General features: G+C 35.4%; 1 protein-coding gene across 1 annotated transcript in view; it reads right to left on the bottom strand.

Annotated features, from left to right (window-relative positions):
* Positions 1 to 20797, bottom strand: part of INTS9 (integrator complex subunit 9) — a 122561-nt gene that overhangs the window by 95015 nt on the left and 6749 nt on the right. The window contains exon 2 of the mRNA XM_027853954.1: positions 6580 to 6707. Within this exon, the coding sequence (XP_027709755.1) occupies positions 6580 to 6707 (128 nt within the window). The remainder of the gene's footprint in view (positions 1 to 6579; positions 6708 to 20797) is intronic.

Here is a 20797-nt window from a genome sequence, read left to right as displayed (position 1 = left end):
GCAATGGGGTTAAGTGACTTGCCCAGGTCACACAGCTAGTAAGTATTATGCATCTGAGGCCGGATTTGAACTAAGGTCCTTCTGATTCCAAGGCCAGTTCTCTATCCACTGCACCACCTAGCTGCCCTAATAATGGCCATAATTTTTTCATAAGCATTTGGTCTCTTCTCTTTTGCATATTCAGAGAAACAATCCCTCAAACCCTTAAAACTGCACTGCCTTCATAAGAGACCTCTTCCAAGCATACCTGGAAAGCAACAATATCAGTTGCTGTTACTGTCCTTGTTTTCTTTAGGACCATTTGTACTTCATCACCCAGCATTCCATAGAGATCATATGATCACACATTGAGACCTGCAATGGGCCTACATGTTATCTAGTCCAATTCTCTAGTTTTAAAGATGAGTAAATTGAGGCCCAGCACAATTAAATTATTTGCCTAAGGTCACACAGGTAGTAGGCACCAGAGGAAGAATTTTAACTGAGGTTCTTTGAAATAGTAGTCCATTATAGAATATAGTTTATGAAAATCTTCTTGTTCTTTATACCTTTAGCAAGGATGTCCCTGATTTGTGAATAGATGACACTCATAAAGACTATACAGATGGGATTTAAAGAAGCACAGATATGCAGGACAGCTTTGAAAAGTACACTCTGAATTATATACTTTAAAAGAAAAGTAAGCTGTACATAACAGAGATGTGCAGTTCCATCTACAATCCTTTTTTCTGATTTGCTATGTATAGTGGGCAGCTAGGTGGTACATCTCAGGAAGACTCATCTTCGTTGAGTTCAAATCTTGCCTCAGACACTTATTAGCTATGTGATCCTGGGTGAGTCACTAAACTTTGTTGGCCTCAATTCCTCATCTGTAAAATGAGCTGGAGAAAGAAATGGCAGATCATTCCAGTATCTTTACCAAGAAAACCCCATATGAGATCATGGAGAGTTGAACAAGACTGAAAAATGACTTAACAACATGTTTATGGAAATGCCCATTTATTTGATGCTTATTAAGTTCAAAATAAAAGCAAATAAACAATAATTATTCCTAAATTTTATTTTATTGTTTGAACTTGTAAAGATATTTTTTGGATCTGGATTCTGATATTCAATATGAGGCCAGGCAATCCTACTACAATACTCGCATTAATTCACTCTTTCTCACTCCACAGTGGCTTTTCCAAACCTTTTCATCCCTCCTCAAACTTCCGATGGTTCCACACCCCTCTTCCCTTCTCTCTACTGAGAAACTTGCCTCATATTTTACAGAAAAAAAAAATGAGGTCATTTGTTGTAAAATCTCTCTTCTCTTCCTCATCTCCTATCACTCAGATGACTTCTGCCAGTATCTCTTCCTTTAACCTTTTCCCACATGATGAGGTGGACGTATTCCTTACCAAGCCATCTCACTCCATCCCCTCTCCTCCATGAGGCTGCCCCCTGTCATTCCCACTCTGTCACGTATTTTCAATCTCTTCCTATCTAGTGGCTCATTACCTGCTGCATACAAATACACCCATATCTCTTTCTCCTCAAAATCTTCACTTGATCCCTCCATCCCCACTAACTATAGTCCTGTATCTCTTCTGACCTTTATGGCTAAATTTGAAAAGGCCATCTACAATAAGCGCTTCCACTCTCCTCTCACTCTCTTCTTAAACCCTTACAAATTCAGCTTCTGATCTTATCATTGCACCAAAACTGATCCCTCCAAAGTTACCAATGATTTCTTAATTGCTAAACACCATAAATGGCCTTTTCTCAATCCTCATTCTCCTTAACCTCTCCTAATGCCTTTGACATTATTGATCACCCTCTCCTCCTTGACACTCTTCTTTCCAGGTTTTCTCGATCACACTTTCTCTCGGTTCTCCTCCTACCTCTCTGACCACTCCTTTAAAAAAAAATTAATTCCCTCCCCAATTACATGTTAAAACAATTAACATTTCTTTTCTCCTCCCCTATAAGAGATACATGTGCAATCATGTAAGACATTTCCATATTAGTCACTTTGTACAAGAAGACTAGAGCAAGAAGGAAAAAAGAAAGAGAAAAATAGTATGCTTCAGTCTGTATTCAGACAATATCAGTTATTCCTCTAGAGGTAGATAGCATGTTTCATCATGAGTCCTTTGGAACTGTCTTGAATCATTGTATTTCTGAGAATAGCTAAGTTATTCACAATTCTTCATCATACAATATTGTTGTTACTGTGTACAATGTTGTCCTGGTTCTGCTCACTTCACTTTGCATCAGTTCATGCAAGTCCTTCCAGGTTTTTCTGAAATTAGCCTGCTTGTTATTTCTTATAGCACAATAATATTCCATCACAATCACACACCACAACTTGTTGAGCCATTTCCCAATTCATGGACATCCCCCAGATTTCTTAGCCACCACAAAAAGAGCAGTTATAACTATTTTTGTACAAATAGGTCCTTTTTCTTTTTTTTTAAACTCTTTGGGATATAGACCTGGCAATGGTATTGCTGGATCAAAGAAAGGTTATACACAGTTTTATAGCACTTTAGGTATAGTTCCAAAATTGCTCTCCAGAATGGTTGGATCAGTTCATAACTCCATCAATAGTGCATTAGTGTCCCAGTTTTCCCACATCCCCTCCAACATTTGTTATTTTCTTTTTCTGTCACATTAGCCAACCTGATAGGCACGAAGTAGCATTTCAGAGATGTTTTAATTTGCATTTCTCTAATCGATAGTGACTTAGAACATTTTTTCATATGACTTTAGATAGCTTTGATTTCTTTGAAAAGTGCCTGTTCATATCCTTTGACCATTTATCAATTGGGGAATGACTTGTATTCTTATAAATTTGACTCAGTTCTTTATATATTTGAAAAATCAGGCCTTTATCAGAGATACTTGCTACAAAATTTTTTCTCCAGTTTTCTCTTTCCTTCACCCATTCCTGTTAAAAACATTAGCGAGCATGGGAATAAATGGAGTCTTCCTTAAAATAACAAGTAGCATCTACCTAAAACCTTCAGCAAGCATCATATGCAATGGGGACAAGCTAGAAGCATTTCCAATAAGATCGGAGGTGAAACAAGGATGTCTATTATTACTATTGTTGTTCAATATTTTAATGGAAATGTTAGCTTTAACAATAAGAGAAGAAAAAGAAATTGAAGGTATTAGAATAGACAAAGAAGAAACAAAGTTATCATACTTTGTAGATGATATGATGATATACTTGGAGAATCCTAGAGAATCAAGCAAAAAACTACCTGAAATAATAAACAACTTTATTAAAGTTGCAGGCTACAAAATAAACCCACATAAATCATTGGCATTTCTATACATACTACCAACAAAGCCCAACAGCAAGAGATGGAAAGAGAAATTCCATTTAAAGTTACTGTAGACATTATAAAATATTTAGGAATCTACCTCCCGAAACAAACCCAGGAACTATATGAACACAATTACAAAACACTTTTCACACAAATAAAGTTGGATCTAAATAATTGGAAAAACATCAGTTGCTCATGGGTAGGCTGAGCTACTATAAGAAAAATGACAATTATACCTAAGCTAATTTACTTATTCAGTGCCATACCAATCAAACTACCAAAAAATTATTTTACAGAGCTAGAAAAATAACAAGATTCATTTGGAGTAACAAATGGTTCAGAACATCAAGGGAAATAAAGAAAAGAAATGCAGGAGAAGGTGGCCTAACCGTTCCAGATATTAAATTGTATTATAAAGTAGCAATCATCAAAACTATTTGGTACTGGCTAAGAAATAAAGTGGTGGGTCAGTGGAATAAGTTAGGTATGCAAGACACAGTAGTCAATGACTATAGTAATCTACTATTTGATAAATCCAAAGACCCCAGCTTCTGGGATAAGAACTCACTATTTGAAAAAAACTGCTGGGAAGACTGGAAAAGAGTATGGCAGAAACTAGGCATAGACCAAAATCTCACACCGTATACAAAAATAAAGTCAAAATGGGTTCAGAATTTAGATATAAAGGCTGATAATATAAGCAAACTGGGAGAGCAAGGAATAGTTTACCTGTCAGATTTAAGGAGAAAAGAAGAATTCATGAACAAACAGGAGATAGAGAACATTATGAAATGCAAAATAGATAATTTTGATTACATTAAATTGAAAAGTTTTTGTACAAACAAAGCCAATGCAACCAAGATTAGGAGGGAAGTAGAAAATTGGGAAAGAATTTTTACAATCAGTATCTCTGATAAGGGCCTCATTTCTAAAGTATATAGAGAATTAAGACATTTATAAGAATACAAGTCATTCCCCAGTTGATAAATGGTCAAAGGATATGAACAGGCAGTTCTCAGATGAAGAAATTAAAGCCATCTATAGTCATATGAAAAAATGCTCTAAATCACTATTGATTAGAGAAATGTAAATCAAAACAACTCTGAGGTACCACATCATATCTATCAGATTGGCCAATATGACAAAACAGGAAAATGATAAATGTTGGAGAAGATGTGGGAAAACTGAAACACTAATTCATTGTTGGTGGAGTTGTGAAATGATCCAACCATTATGGAGAGCAATTTGGAACTATGCCCAAAGGGCTATAAAAATGTGCATATATCCTTTGACCCAGCAATACCACTTCTAGGGCTATATCCCAAAAAGGTCATAGAAATGGGAAAAGGACTCACATGTACAAAAATATTTATAGCGGCTCTTTTTGTGGCGGCAAAGAACTGGAAATTGAGGGGATGCCCATCAACTGGGGAATGGCTGAACAAGTTGCGGTATATGAATGTAATGGAATACTATTGTGCTATAAGATTAATGATGAGCAAGCAGACTTCAGAAAAGCCTGGAAAGACTTATATGGACTAACGCTGAGTGAAGTGAGCAGAACCAGGAGAACATTGTACACAGTAACAGCAATGTTGTGTAAACTTAACCCTTCCCAGCAACACAGGGATCTAGGACATCTCCAAAGGCCTTGTGATGGAAAATGCTATTCATAAAGAAGAAAGAACTATGGAGTTTAAATGCAGATCTAAGCATACTATTTACTATTTTTTTTCTTCTATTTTGTTTTGTTTCCTCTTTCTGGTTGTTCCTCCCATTGGTTCTAATTCTTCCTTATGACATCATTAATGTGAAAATATGTTTAATGGGAATGTATATGTAGAGCCTATATCAGATTGTGCGCTGCCTTAGAGAGGGAGGGGAAGAAAAATTTAAAACTCAAAACCTTATGGAAGTGATTGTTGATAAATCAAAATAAATTAATTAAAAAATAAAATAAAATCAACATGTCCAAAACAGAAATCATTATCTTTCCCCCTGAACCATCCCCACCATCTATCTTCCCTATTATTCATATAACAACTCCATCCTCTCAGTTCCTCAGATTCCTCATTATCTTTCAATCCCCCTCCCCAATATCCAGTCTGTTGCCAAGGCCTATCTATCTTACTTTTACAACATTTCTTGAATATGTCCCCTTCTCTCCTTTGACACTTTCATCACTCCATTGCAGGCTTTCCTCACCTCACACTTGGACTATTACAATAGTCTGTTGATAGGTCTGCCTGCCTCAAGTCTCTCCCCACTCCAATCTATCCTCTATTCAGCCACCAAAGTGATTTTCCTAAAGCACAGTTATGAACATGTCAACCCCCTACTCTCCTTCCTATCTTCGGGTCAACTGTAAATCTAAAAAGCATGACATCTATGTCTCCATAAGTCACTGATAAATGCTGAAGAGCAGGAAGCCATCGGCAAATTTCTGGAGCACTTAACTAGAGTGTTCCCTTTATTTTTTATTTAATCTTTTTTCTCCTTTCCTTCCTAATCAGAATTGGTGCTTCTCTGTTTCAATGATCTCTTTTGTCAAGGATGGCTTAAAATCTAGTCCTTATGAAGTTAGGATGTCTGCTTCTACATGACAAAGTTCATGGGGTTTTCTTGGCAAAGATAGTGGAGTCGTTGCCTTTTCCTTCTCTAGTTTGTCCCCATTTAACAGATGAGGAACTGAGGTAAACAGGGTTAAGTGACTTACTCAGCATGACACTGCTAATATGTGTCAGATATTACTGACTCCAGGCCTGGTGATCTATCCATTGTATCACCTAGGAGGCAGGGATAGACTAGATGATTCCTAAGTATTCATCTCTTTCACCTCATGTTTCCAGGATCTCTAATGAAAACTGGTATGGAAACCTTGCCTCGATGTTAAGGTTCTAAAAGTCAAACTCCATGAATTCAAGGCCCTGAAAAGGGAGTTAATTACGGATTCTTGTGTTTAATATTACTTTTTTATCAGTTCTCATAAAAAATAGCAGGAAATATGAAAGATATATGTGATCTCACTTGTAGTGAGCAGTTGTAACTCTTTACAGAAACTCAGAGTAAATTATGATAAATAATCTAGTCAATAAATCGATGTTATTATTTATTCATTACTTTAAAGAAAGTTATTTTGATAAAGAGAACTTTCACTAGAACAAAATTGCTAATTATTTGTGGAATTCATGAAATTTATACTCTACTACAATTTTTTAGCAAACCATTCTCCCCACATATTGCAGGATTAATCAGAACATACCTCTGAACCAATGGTAAGGGAAGAAAATTGAGTGTCGAAGTCATATCCAGCCCACAATCTAACATGATGGTAGTAGATTTGAATTTGAGCACATTACATGGTAGAGTCGGGTGTCCTGATAAACAGTACTGTAATAAAAATAAATGGAGTCATTAATAAACCACTGCAAAGTTCCAAACCATAAAACAAATTATTAGAAATTACTTGCTCTTCTGGTAGTACCTTAAAGTACAGCCCAAAAAGTCACCTATGCCTGTGAAAGCCTTCTCAACTTTAACAATTGTCTGTGACTCAGCAACTCAGAACATACAAGGTCTAGTACATGCAGTATATTTACATCTGCTCTAAATGTTCCTTGGAGAAGATATACCTTTTGTTGAGTAAAAAGTTGCTTTAAAAAGGACATCGTTTGAGATAAGATAGCTAAGCTTTGTTTATCTGTTTCATGTCATCTGGAACTTCCAGGTACTTATATAGTTGCTATAAAGTGCTACACAAAGATCCTTGGAGAGTTTTCAATTTGTGTTCTAAACCTAGCCTTTGGATTGTGACATCCATATTAGGCTTAATTTCTCCTTTTGTAAAATAATGGGAAAAGTGACTTTCCTTAATGAGATGTCCTAAAGAGACTGTCCTTAAGATTCTTTAAAGAGATTAACCTACCCTCTGAGTGGGTAGGTTAATTAGCCAGCACCAATATAGGATTATGGCATAACATTCTTTATAAAAATGATTCGGAAGGACAAATGTCTTCTTGTGAACTACTGATATCAAGAGGGAGGGAGCATGAGTTGCCTACACTTTGACTAGAGAAAACAGAAGTCACTTGTCTGTGGCAGAAAGAATACAGAATAAATGAGACATCTAAAGTCTAAATCCTAAAGGCCATAATTATAGACAAAGGACAATGATGACGCAAAACAACACACTAATCTAAAACATTTCTCCAGTGTGCTGTGGTTGACATGCCAAAAAGATCACTACTTTTGTGAATAACACGTTCCCTTTTTTATTTACAGGTTTTCTTATTTTGGAGACTGGTAGAGCTTACATATATATGATACTTTATGGTTGCAATTGTATATGAGAGAGGGAAAAAAAGAAAACTTCTCCTGCCCGAGTTGCTCAGCATAGAAAGTCAAAGAGTTTCTTCTCTTGTTCCCTTGACAAGTACATTAATTCATTTTGATTTAAGCACAAGTATATCATGAGTGAAAATAACTATACATCAATGTCTCGCTTCATATGCCAACAGTACACTGTGCTAAGGTTTCCTAGTTACTTGTTACTGTGTTTTGCCGTTAATAAGAAATTCTCCACTTTTCTTTGGCAAACAATTTCAGTAACTGGTAAAAACTTAAACTAAGAAGTTATAAAGAAGGTATGCTTTATAGCCTTCCCTACTTCTCAAACAAGCTAATTATTTCAGTAACCATCACAATTTGAAGATGCCCTACTAATATCTTTTCCATAACTAAGTGGCTCAATGGATAGAGCACTGGACTTGGAGTCATGAAGACCTGAGTTCAAATCCTGCCTCTGACACATACCAGCGGTGTGAAACTAGACAAGTCACTTTGCCTCAGTTTCCTCATCTATAAGATGGGAATAATAACAGCATACATCTTTGAGGGTTGGTGTGAGGATAAATTGAGATAATATTTGAAAAGTGCTTTGTGAACCTTCAAGTACTCTATAAATACTAACTATTAAGTTATTAATCTCTGTATTTTAGTCTTCTGTTCTCTTGCTCTGACTTATACATTTTCCTTTAAACTGAAGAAAAGTCATTATGTACATCCAAAAGAGACAGATTATTACTGGGTTAATGAAAATCTTCACTGTATATGTCTAAAATTTGTCATATTTATTGCCAAAAATCCTTAAGTTACTTAGTTTCTTCATCTGTAATGGGAGTTGGACTAGATGGCCTATAAGTTCCCTTACAGTGCTAAATCTAAGATCTCATGACTACTATCCCTGACTATTACAGTAAAATCTTGGTTAAATGACTATATAACATAGGCTGCTGGTGAACCAACAAAGTCCTAAACCCCACAAGATCTGCTCATAAGAATTGCCTGTGTACAGTCCTTGAGTTGAGAAGTCAGTTCAAAAGACTATGTATGACAGCTTATGTTTGTATTCCATTACACAGCCATACATACTTTTACACAGATTATTTTATCTGGTCCTCAAAAACTTGTGAGGACTATGGCGTTATTATCTTCAATGAAGGTAAATTGAAGAAACTGAAGATCCCTAAGATTAAGCCTTGCCTAAGGTTGCAATTAACTAGTAAGTGGCAGAATTAAACTGGGATCAAAAAGTCTAGTGCTACTTCCAATTATGCTACTACTGCCATGTTTTAAGAGTCATCTAGGAATGCAGGGTGAGAAATCTACAGTCTAGGTCAACTGTAATTCAGTAAGTACTTACCAAATACTTTCTGTAGTGAGAAGCAACATAGTATAGTGGCTAAGGAACTGGTCTAAAAGCAAGACCTGAGTTCAAGTTCTGCCTCTGTGATTTTGGGCAAGTCACTTAATCTTTCAGGACTCTAGGCAATTCTCTGAGACTATTAAGTTGAAAAGAACATCCTGATTTACACTGTTGTTATTGTTTAGTCAGGTTCAACTTTTTGTGACCCATTTGGGGTTTTCACGGCAAAGATACTGGAGTGGTTTTCCATTTCCTTCTCCAGATCATTTTACAGATGAGAAAACTGAGGCAAACAGGGTTAAGTGACTTGCCCAGGGTCACACAGCTAGTAAGTGATGCACCACCTGGCTTCTCCGCCTGATCCACACAGGTACAGGCAATTTCCCCACCTGGGATTTCCCCATATTGAGGGTATTAAAGATCCAATCTGGTATATCTACTTTATGTAATAAACCGTGCTAAGCAATGGAAGGCATGAATTAAGTATGAGACTTGATTCGTGTCTTCAGGAAGATCATAACTTAGTTGGAAAAAAGACATAAATATATAAAAAGTTGAACTATATATATTTTACACACACATATGGTAGATGTTTTAAAAAACTGAAAATTTAAAGCAACTTTACAGTCAAAAAGAACATTATTATATTATAAACTCACATCACTTCAAACTCTCTTCCAATCTTGTTAATGAATACATAGTATGTACATGCAATTATAATTATCCTTATGCTGTTTTTAACCTCCACAAATATATAAGCATTTCCATGTATTATCAAAATTTACATAACCAATTTTTCATGGTCGTAATGTATCTCATTAGGTTAACACAACACTGGCTACTTTCCTATTGTTAAAATCTGCAGTGTGATTTTAAAAAAAATAATACTGTTATGAACATTCTTAACATATAACTTTCCTTTCCTTTTGAAAATATCTTAGGGATATATTACTCTAACTGGAGTTAATGGCTCATAGGGTATATGCAATTTTGCGGCTCTTGGCACATGGACACACACACACACACACACATACACACATACACACACCCATACTGTTTTGTAGAAAGATTAAATCAATTTATTGTGTTATAATACATATATACATGCTTCTCTATTGCCAGACCTGCCAATACTAAGTTTAATAACTATAACTTAATAGTTTAATAAGTGTGTAATAGTATCTTTAATTCACCTTAATTCAAATTTCTTTAAATACTAGTAAGGACATACTTTTAAAATTTTACTTTTATTGAGAATATAATCTAATGACACAAATATTCCAATATACAAGGACCAAACACTGAAAAAGAAATTGTAAATGTCTGTTATATAATCTTAAAAATATCTATCACCAAAATGCATACATGATTTATACATAAAGATTGATGCCACAAGCAAATTGGGAAAGCAAGTAATAGTTTTCCTATCAGATCTATGGAGAAGGGAAGAATTTATGGCCAAACAAGAGATAGAATAAGTTTTTACACAAACAAAACCAATGCAACCAAGATTACCAAGGAAAGCAGAAAACTGGGAAATAATTTTCACATCAAGTGTCTCTGATAAAGGCCTTATTTCTCAAACATATAGAGAAATGAGTCAAATTTATAAGAATACAAGTCATTCCCAAATTGTTAAATAGTCAAAAGATACAAACAGGGACTTTTCAGACGAAGAAATCAAAGCAATCTAGAGTCACACGAAAAAATGTTCTAAATCATTATTGATTAGAGAAATGCAAATTAAAACAACTCGGAGCTACCACTTCACACCTATCAGATTGTCTAATATGACAGAAAAAGAAAATAATAAATGTTGGAGAGGATGTGGAAAAGCTGAGACACTAGTACACTGTTGGTGGAGCTGTAAAATGATCCAATCATTCTGGACAGCAATTTGGAATTATGCCCGAAGGGCTATAAAACTGTGCATACCTTTTGATCCAGCAATACCACCGTGAGGTATATATCCCAAAGAGAATAGAAAAAAAAAAAAGAGGAAAAGGACCAATTTGTATAAAAATATTTATAGCAGCTCTTTTTTATAGTGGCAAAGAATTGTAAATTGAGAGGATGCCCATCAACTGGGGAATGGCTGAGCAAGTTGTGGTATATGAATGTAATGGAATACTATTGTGCTATAAGAAATGATGAGTAGGCAGACTTCAGAAAAACCTGGAAAGACTTGTATGGTCTGATGCTGAGTGAAGTGAACAGAACCAAGAGAATGTTGTACACAATAACAGTCACGTTGTGCGATGACTAATATTCATAAACTTAACCCTTCCCAGGATTACAAGGATCTAAGACATTTCCAGAGGCCTCGTGATGGAAAATGCTATCCACATCCAAAGAAAGAACCATGGAAGTTGAATTGCTATTTTTTTTCTCTTCTGTTGAGTTTTGTTTCCTCTCTCTGATGGTTCCTCCTATTGGTTTTAATTTTTACTTACAACATCACTAATGTGAAAATATGTTTAATAGGAATGTAAATGTATAGCCTATATCAGATTGTGTGCCGTCTTGGGGAGGGTGGTGGGGAGTAAGGGGGAGAAAAATTTTAGCATATGGAAGTGATTACTAATAGATCAAAATAAATTAATAAAAAATTAAAAACAAAAAAAGAGATACCATAAGCAAATTAAATATATATATGTATAATAGGTTCACTAACAATTACTTTCTGTGTATCAGTTGTTGCTTGAAATAACTGAAATGCTGCCTTGAGCTAAGAAATCTTTTTGTTATAAAGAGATTTGTGTTGTGATATTTGTGGTAACTGGATTTGAACTGTCCAACTTTCTCTCCATCAGTTTCTTCTTGAGATACCTAGAGAAATTATTTCTGTCTATTTTCAAAGGAAATCTTGCAACTTTTTTCTTAGGTCATAAATGAACTTTGCTGTTAGCATTTTGGCACTCAGCAAACTTCTATGATTGTACTTTGAATTATGGAAACTATTTTTCTACAATGTCAGAAAACAACGTGCAGCATATGATTGATTGGTTAAGAGCAAACAATGCAATACAAATAGATACTTCCTTTTGTAGAGTGATTTAATTTTGACATTATGAAGGAATTTTACTTCCTTACCACTGGAAATTTTTGGAGCAAGGAAGAAACTGTAATAGTAAGTTTTAAAAAATATAAATTTGGGGGCAGCTAGGTGGCGCAGTGGATAGAGCGCCAGCCCTGAAGTCAGGAGGACCTGAGTTCAAATGCGGCCTCAGACCAAACACTTGTCACTAACTAGCTGTGTGACTCTGGGCAAGTCACTTAACCCCAATTGCCTAAAAAAAAAATATATATATATATATAAATTTTAATTGGATATTGATGGCAAAGGTACATATTTCAGCACAGTAAAATGCAACCTGTACTTTCTAACCAAAGGCTTTCCAATGAAATAAAAAACTTATTTAAGATATTGCTGAAATTTCCAGTGAAAATAACATTTTGATAATTTCTTAAATATCTTCATATAGTCAAGTCTCATTTCTATTTTTAATCATTTCTACATGCTTCTCACCTATGCTTCTCAAGATTATCACAAGAAGAACACAGACTTACAGATTCAAAGACTGAAGAAATCTCAGAGGCTATCAAATTCAATCTCATTTTATAGATGAGGGAATTGAGGCAGAGAAGTTAAATAACTTGCCTAAAGTCACACAGGTACTCAGTGGTGGAGCTGAGGTTTGCACACAGGTTGTCTGACCCTAAATCCAGCATTCTTTCTAATATGCCATCCTATCTTGAAACAGGAAAGCCTATTAAGCAAAAACAGTTATGCTCCCCCCTGCCTTGTTCCTAACCATGAAAAAAGACAAAAATACAGGATAATATGCTTAATAAGCAAATAAAATATGTAATGCAATAGATAAAGTAGAAGTGACATGGAATAGACAGGGAAGAGATGAGCAGGTTAGCTTTACTTCAGCTGGGTCTTCATAATGTGGCTCATGTTAATTGCAGCATGAATTAACATTAGATTTATTTTAAAAATATAAAGACATTCTAGAGTGAAACAACAATTTTTGGCTTTTTTTGACATTTTTGATTATCTGCTTCACTGCTAACTTCAGTTAATGTTAATATAATTAAGAATAAATTGTTCCTTAAAGGGTAAATAGGATTTCATTTCTCTCCTACAAATTTCCTCCCTGAACATTATTAGATTACTTATACTGAAGAGATCTAGAGCTCATCCAGTTGTGGTTTCAGTAAATATAAATATTCCAGACAAAGTTATGACCTCCAAGTTATTTCCTATGTGAATTCTAATGTTAAGATGTCAAATTGGATCAGTCAAAAGTATTTTTTCTCTTTCCTCTTCCCTTCTTTTTAATTATCCTCTCTCTATTCCTATTTCCATTCTCATGTTTCTCTTTGTATTAATACAGCACCTTGAGCTTATAACACCTGCTTACACCAGGTACAGGTGTATAGTATACAGGTGTACCTGGCCCACATGGCGATTCCTAAAATTTTATGTACTTTTTTCTAGTCTGGACTTACTTTCCTCTTGAGGGCTTTGTACAAACAATTCTGTAGCATTTACATTTACCCCAGCTACTGTCACCTGCCTTAATTTCTTTATAATATCAGCTAAAAGCAGCAGTTGGAAAAGACAAGTTTACAAGCTTGGTGAAAGACTCAGTGGAGTTAGGCCACCCAAGAATATTTATGGATAAAACTGCAAGGATGACAAACAGGCAAAAAAGTGGAAGTAACCAGATAAGATCCTTAGGACAAATTATTTTCTCTTATTAATTTCAGTGAAACTATTATACCTAGAGTCTAACATCATACTAGCCACCAATACGTTGCTTGAGGAAGGAATGATGGCACCAAAGCAGTAAAGATGTCAGAGTTCTGGAGGAAGAGCACAAAGTTTAAGTGGAAAAGAACTACCTAAAAACGGTAAAGGTCTCCAGATGCTCCTGTTTGTAAATAGATCATGATGAATACATTGTGCCTTGAAACACTGTCTTTTAAAAAAGATCTAAAATCACATGGAAAAGTTTAATCTAACTATCCACAAAGGGAAAACTAAGTGAATAAAGATTACCTGTTTTCTAGGATTATCTTTCTAACATTACTATTCTTCTGCTGATACTATATAACTATAATATATGGAATACCATAATCTCTGAAGAATTAAAGCATGGTGAGTGTGAGCAAGTCACGGCATACTGCAAAAGAACTATTCAAGGCAATCATCAGAGAAATGGATGAGAAAAAGGGGTGAGTTGGTCATACAACAAAATCAAGGAATATCTGATAGCTCATGTATTTCATTGTTACCCACACAAATCTTCATGTAAATACTTATCCATTTACAGATTTTATTTGTCTGGCAGAATATAAGCTCTTCGCAGACACAGGCTGTTTTTCATTTTGTCTTTATATTTCTAGCACAGTAATTTTTATATAGTAGGTACTTACTAAATGCTTAAAGTATTAGAGTAGAAGAGATCCAGAAAAGGGGTTCTTAACTAGAAGTCTGTGAATTATTTTTTTTAAAAAAAATTGTTGTAACTGTACTTTAATATAATTGGTTTCCTTTGTAATGCTATGTACTTTATGCATCTAAAACATTATCCTAAGAAGGGGCCATAAGCTTCACCAAACTGCCAGAGGAGTATGTGACACCCGCTCCCCCCTCTCCCTAACAGTTAAGAACCTCTGATCAAGAAGGCGGCCCCTAGTATATTAAATAAACAACATTCAAACCCTCTCCCCTGCCTGGGAAGGATGTTCAGGAGGAAATGGACATGAAACATATTAAGATGAAAACTGGATTACAACCTATACAACTGGAGGCAGTACTTATCTTGATAGGAAAAAAGATCCAATGATAATATTTTTATTGCTATATATATCATTATTCACCTACAATTTCAAAGTATCACATAGACATCTACCACTTTTTGAAAATACTTATGATCCCACATTAACATTTAAACATGGATAATTTTTGTTCAAATACTACAGCCTATAATATTAACTTACGGGAGAAGATGGAATCAGAGACCTACTGAGGAGGTGCCAATCAATACTCCAAGCAAGATGTGTTCAGACCTCGGATGATGGTTTGGGCAGCAAGGAGTAATTTTAAGACATATACTATGTAGCTAAAAGTATTAGGACTTTTCCTTTCCACTGGCTCTGCCACATTCCATTGAGTTGCCAAAATGACAGAAATGAAAGGAAAAAGGAGAGGGCCACTATACATGTTTTCTAAACCCTTTCGAAAACATGGTGTTGTCCCTTTGGCAACATATATGCCAATATATAAGAAAGGTGATATTGTAGATATCAAGGATATGGGCACAGTTCAGCAAGGAATGCTCCATAAATGTTACCATGGCAAGACTGGATGGGTCTATAATGTTACTCAACATGCTGTAGGTATTGTAAACAAACAGGTTTAGGGCAAGATTGTAGCTAAGAGAATTAACGTGCGTATTGAGCATATTAAGCATTCTAAAAGCAGAGAGAGAGCTTCCTGAAGCAGGTAAAGAAAAATGATCGGAAGGAGGAAGCCACAGAAAAAGGCACTTGGGTTCAATTGAAACACCACAGAAGCACACTTTGTGAGAACCAATGGCAAGGAACCTGAGCATTGGAACCAATCCCCTATGAATTCATGGCACAAATGACTGTTGGAAAAAAAAATCAATAAAAAATTCCTAGTTTAAAAAGAAAAGCGCATTAAGACTTGGCAGTGGTATATGAGATTGACTATTAAAGAGAATCAACCAACACCCTAAAAAACTCTACCACATGGAATTTTAGGGAGTAATGAAAACCTCCTGAAGACATAAGGAGAAAGTCAGGAGAGGGAGATGGATTGGAAGGTCAATTTGTGATGGTTTTCAACATAGTTTTGAAAGTAAAGTCAAGGAGTAAGTAAGCTTTTCAAATGAGGTTTTATGATCACACTGCACTCCTAAACCATGACTGGTTGTCTTATAAATACTATTGGTTCCAAGGGTGAGAGGAAGAAAGAGAGACAGAGCAAGCAAGGGCACATCTTGATGGCCTGGTGCAATCTCAACACTACTGCTAAAAAACTACTTATAAAACATATGTCTTGCATGACTGATGGCAGCATTTTTTATTATAAGGATAGAGTATTTGATAAAATCTTACTCATCCTACTTCAATGAATTGTTCAATTAACTTGAAATTTGTTATTAAATACTTAATGAAAAATAAAAGGGTAGCATTCTTTCTTACCCAAATGAAGTACTGAACTGAATTTAACTTTTTTTGGAAGGGGAATGATTTAACATCTTATTATACCTCACAGTATAATTATTATAAACATTATTATTATTATTATAAACATCAGATCTTATTGTACAGTATCATAAAAGGTATAAAGCAGAGGTGACCAAACTAGTCCTTAACGTCCTGGAGTTCTTCAGAGACTGAAGTGTGAAGAAAAAAAATGTCCTTATAAAGTGTATTGATATTGTGATAAAATTAATGCTATAACCAAAGATCTAAACTATTACAAAGTAGACACATGAGGGCACTCTAACCAACCTGCAATATACTTTGCAAAGATGACAGTAAAATATTTTGTCCCATTCTTTAAAAGTGGTTAGGGACTGAGGGAAATTTTCACCAAAGATTCAGATAAACTAGTAATGTTTAAAGTAACAGGCTGTTATTATGGTGTTTTAACTCAACGCTTAAGGTCAAACTTGAATCAATCAGGGGTAAGGTCCTGGGTAATTAAAGAATATAACTACAGGAGACTGCCAGAACCTCAGGTGCAATGTTCTTCAAAAAGAAGAATGAGAAAGGAGGGGGGAAGAAGAGGGAATGGTGTTAATAACGGTCACAAGACAGGCTCTTGAAACTTGGAATACCCAGGATCTATCAAACTCTTGTTGCTCCTACTAATCAATGTGTGGACAATGGAGAAGTAGTATATTGCAACAGAAAGCATGCTAGATTTGTAGGCAGAAGACACAGGCTTGAAACCTGGCTTTATTACTACTTGTGTGGTTTTGGGGAAGGCATACAACCTTTGTGGAATTCCGTTTGCTCAACTATAAAATGAGAGAGTTAGACTAGATCAGATGTGTTAGACTCAGCCCTGCCTAGTGGGCTGAACCAGATTAAAACTAGGAATTGCTTAAGGAAATAAAAATACAACACAACATAGATAATGTTAATTTGTGGCTTTCTAAGTCAATATGTCGCCTACAGAGATCCATTTCTATTTGAGTTTGACACCACTGAACTAGATAACCTCTGAGGTTTCTTCTACCTATAAATCTGATTCTCCTCTGTCACCTATATAACTAAGACATCTTGATGACAAAGGGGAGTCATGGGTTTTAAAGACAGGAGATAGGTTCTTGCTTATGTGCATGTGACTGGTTTCTAATTGCATGGGAGGGAAATGCTGAGGATTGTCAATGAAGTACTGAGCGTACAAGATCAGGCCACAGAAGTTTCCAGAAAGGGACAAGAGGGCAGAGTACGTCTCTGGATTAGAGGTACCTTGCAAGAAGTGAGATCTCTGGATCTGAGAGATGCACCAAAACACAAAGACTTTTTTTTTCCCTGATGATCATATTTGTTAATCAGACAACACTATTATGAAAGAGTAATTAAACATTTTAACAAGACTAGTATTTGGAAATTATTGTTGCAATTTGTTGAATCCCTAATAGAAATTCCAGAAAGTCTATAATTTTGTGCACAATATACAGATTAGAAAGTATCTTCTGCCTCCGTGGAGACCAGTTTTAACTGAAACATTAGTTTACATGAAAGCTGATGAGAATTCTCAAACCTAACTCAGGATTGGCTGGACAGAGTTTCTACCTCTTCTCACAGAGGTCCTTGTTTCTGTTTGATGTTCATTTGTTGTCCTCATCAATTCTATCCACAAGCATTTATTAAATGCTTACTCTGTGACATGTACTCTGCTAAGTGAGGGGGATCAAAGAAAAAGCAAAAAAAGAATCCCTGACCTCAGAGACCAGAGGCATTCTAAAGAGGGAGATAACATATACATAATACATGTACAATACAGACAACGGAAACAAAATGGATTTCGAAGTAGAAGTGCAGGGATTAAACCTTAGCTCTCTTTTAATGCCTCTCTGACCTTAAGTCACTTAAACGCCCTGTGCTTCCTTTACCTAATCCAATCCCTGCCTGGCCTGGAGAAGTCACTTAAACTCCTGGGCCTCAGTTTTCTTCTTTGTACAAAAATGAAGAAGTTTGACTGATGGCCTCTGAGTTCCTGTTCAGCTCTCAATATAGGACTGCACGAGTCAATCCAAAATCTATTGTACAACACGTCCGATAAACAGCCATCTATCTGTTTGAGGGGGAATACAGTATGCTCCAAGGCACCTCATTCCACTCTGTTTTAACTCTAATTCCCAGTGCTTAGATGAATGTACAGTAGGGAAAAAAAGCGGGATTCAATAACTGACACTCAAAAGCTTTATGATTATCAGCAAGTCACCTAACCCCTAATCCTCAGTTTAACTCATCTGTAAAATAGGGGTATTACCTATAGTATCTACATCACAGAGCTACTGCAAGGCTCAGACAAGACAACATGCTTTGCAAACTTAAAAGTTTAACGTGAATGTCTCTTATAGTTACTGTGATTGTTAAATTTCTTGTTACTAGATATGGCTCAAAGAATCCTCTAGACTGTCAAGATCTTTTTGAATCATCATTATCTAATGTGTTAGAAATTCCTCTCAGATTTGTGTTATTTCCAAAACTGATAAGGATGCCACCAATGCCTTTATCCAAGGCACTGATAGAAAAAAACAACAACTGAACAGCACAAAACCAAGGACACATCCTTGGTGTATTACTTGAGGGACTTCTTTCCAAACTGACATAAGAACTGTTAATGACCGCTCTGCTATCCAACTAATTCTGAATCTACCTAATTGCATGACTGTGCAACCCACAACTCTCCACTTCTTCACAAGAATAGCTTGACACTTTACCAAACGCTTTGCTAAAAGTAGGTGGACTACATTCAATTCAACAAATATTTATTAAGTAGCTATCTTATACTAAGATATTGATATTCCCTTAATTTACTATTCTAGTAACATAAAAACAACAACAAATGAAATTTCTCTCATACCAACTTTTTGACTGAAAAAATTATTGATAAATTTTGTTTGGACATAACAAATACTCAAATCCTTTACAAAGTGCATTTGAGGCAAAACAGTTGAGTTTACTGATGAATGTCATAAAGTAGGGGGATACCATTTAACTTTGAGAGGATGGTACTAACATTGATCAATGAGTTTTTTTGCCCTTCCATGTTCACTTTTGTTGCAGTCATTAATATATATTGTTCTTATGGTATTCCATCCCTTTTCTTTACTATTCTTCACTTATATTTTTTCCTCATATTACTCTGAAGTCTTCCTATTCATCATTTATTACAGCACAACAATTCATTTTATTCAACATATTGTTTGTTCAGCCATTTTCCAACTAGTGGACACAGGTTTGTTTTCAATTTTTTGTTATAACAAATAATGCTATGAAATTTTTGCACTATAGTTCCTTTCTTCCAATTAATAACTTCCTTGAGATACAGGCCTTGCAGCAGAATCTTCAGGTTTGAACAATTTAGCAATTTTTCTTGTACAACTCCAAAATTATTTTCAATGATGCCTTAACCAATTCACAGCTTTTCAGCAGGAAATCAGCAGGCTTGTCTTCCCCAAAGTCCCTATGAGTTTATTGCCAGCTTGAAGAATGTGAAGTGATATTTGAGGGTTGTTTTAACTTGTGAACACTGCTTCCTTTTCTAGATGTTTACTTACCATCCCTGTAATAATTTGCTCTAGAATATCAGAAAGAGTCAAAGGTAAACACACTAATGTGAGTTTGCAGACTACGTTCTCTTCCATTTTTTCATTCTCTGTAATAAGGAGGTTGAATTAGATGATTTCTTAGGTTTCTTCCACATCTACATACAATAATTTTCCTGTTCTGTTAGCATAATAACGAAGGCATTGTAGCTGAGCTTCAAGGACAAATAGGGAGCATAACAGTCAAAAGTCTTGAGGATTTCATTAGTTTTTTTTTTTTTTTGCCACACTGCAGATTTTTGTAGGCAGAGTATAAGAGTTTGGAAAAGCTAGGTTTTCACTGATGATGAACCCAATCTAGCTAATTTGTCCATAGCCAAAAAATTCAAAATCCAACATCATATCTGAATTTGAAGCTTTTTCCAGATTAATAGGCATTGCTAGCGCTTTTGAGGATTACAATAAATATAATTTTGAATATTATTCATGTACAAATAAATAAATGAAGAACAAATATGTTATTTCTGTTCTGCATACCAAATGAAGTACTAAAATTCTGAAAAAAAATTCCAAAATTTATAATTTCATCTTTGTGAGGAATTCCAAATATAGAAACTTTATCTAGTGGTCCAGATCAGGGGATCATTCCTCTTTAAAAAAGTATCTTAGAAAGCTGTCTGGGGGCACTTTGGGATTAAGTGACTTGATCATGGTCACATAGTTAGTATGTGAGAAGCCAGATTTGGACGACATGCATTACTGACTGATGACAATTCACTATACGTATGGGGATAAGAGGGCTAAGACTCACCACCCAGCCCCCTAGTTATCTTCTTTCCATACCTCCAGGCTTATTTATACCTTTCCAATCCTTATGCTGAGAACAGTAAGCAAATCAATGCTACTATTACCAGAAAGGATATATCAGTTGATTGCCCTAT

Source organism: Vombatus ursinus, unplaced genomic scaffold (genome assembly GCF_900497805.2).
Source record: "Vombatus ursinus unplaced genomic scaffold, bare-nosed wombat genome assembly UNPS02010219.1, whole genome shotgun sequence".
Lineage (NCBI taxonomy): Eukaryota > Metazoa > Chordata > Mammalia > Diprotodontia > Vombatidae > Vombatus > Vombatus ursinus.
The sequence above is the reverse complement of the archived record's forward strand: the minus strand, read 5'-3'. Positions and strand labels throughout refer to the sequence as shown.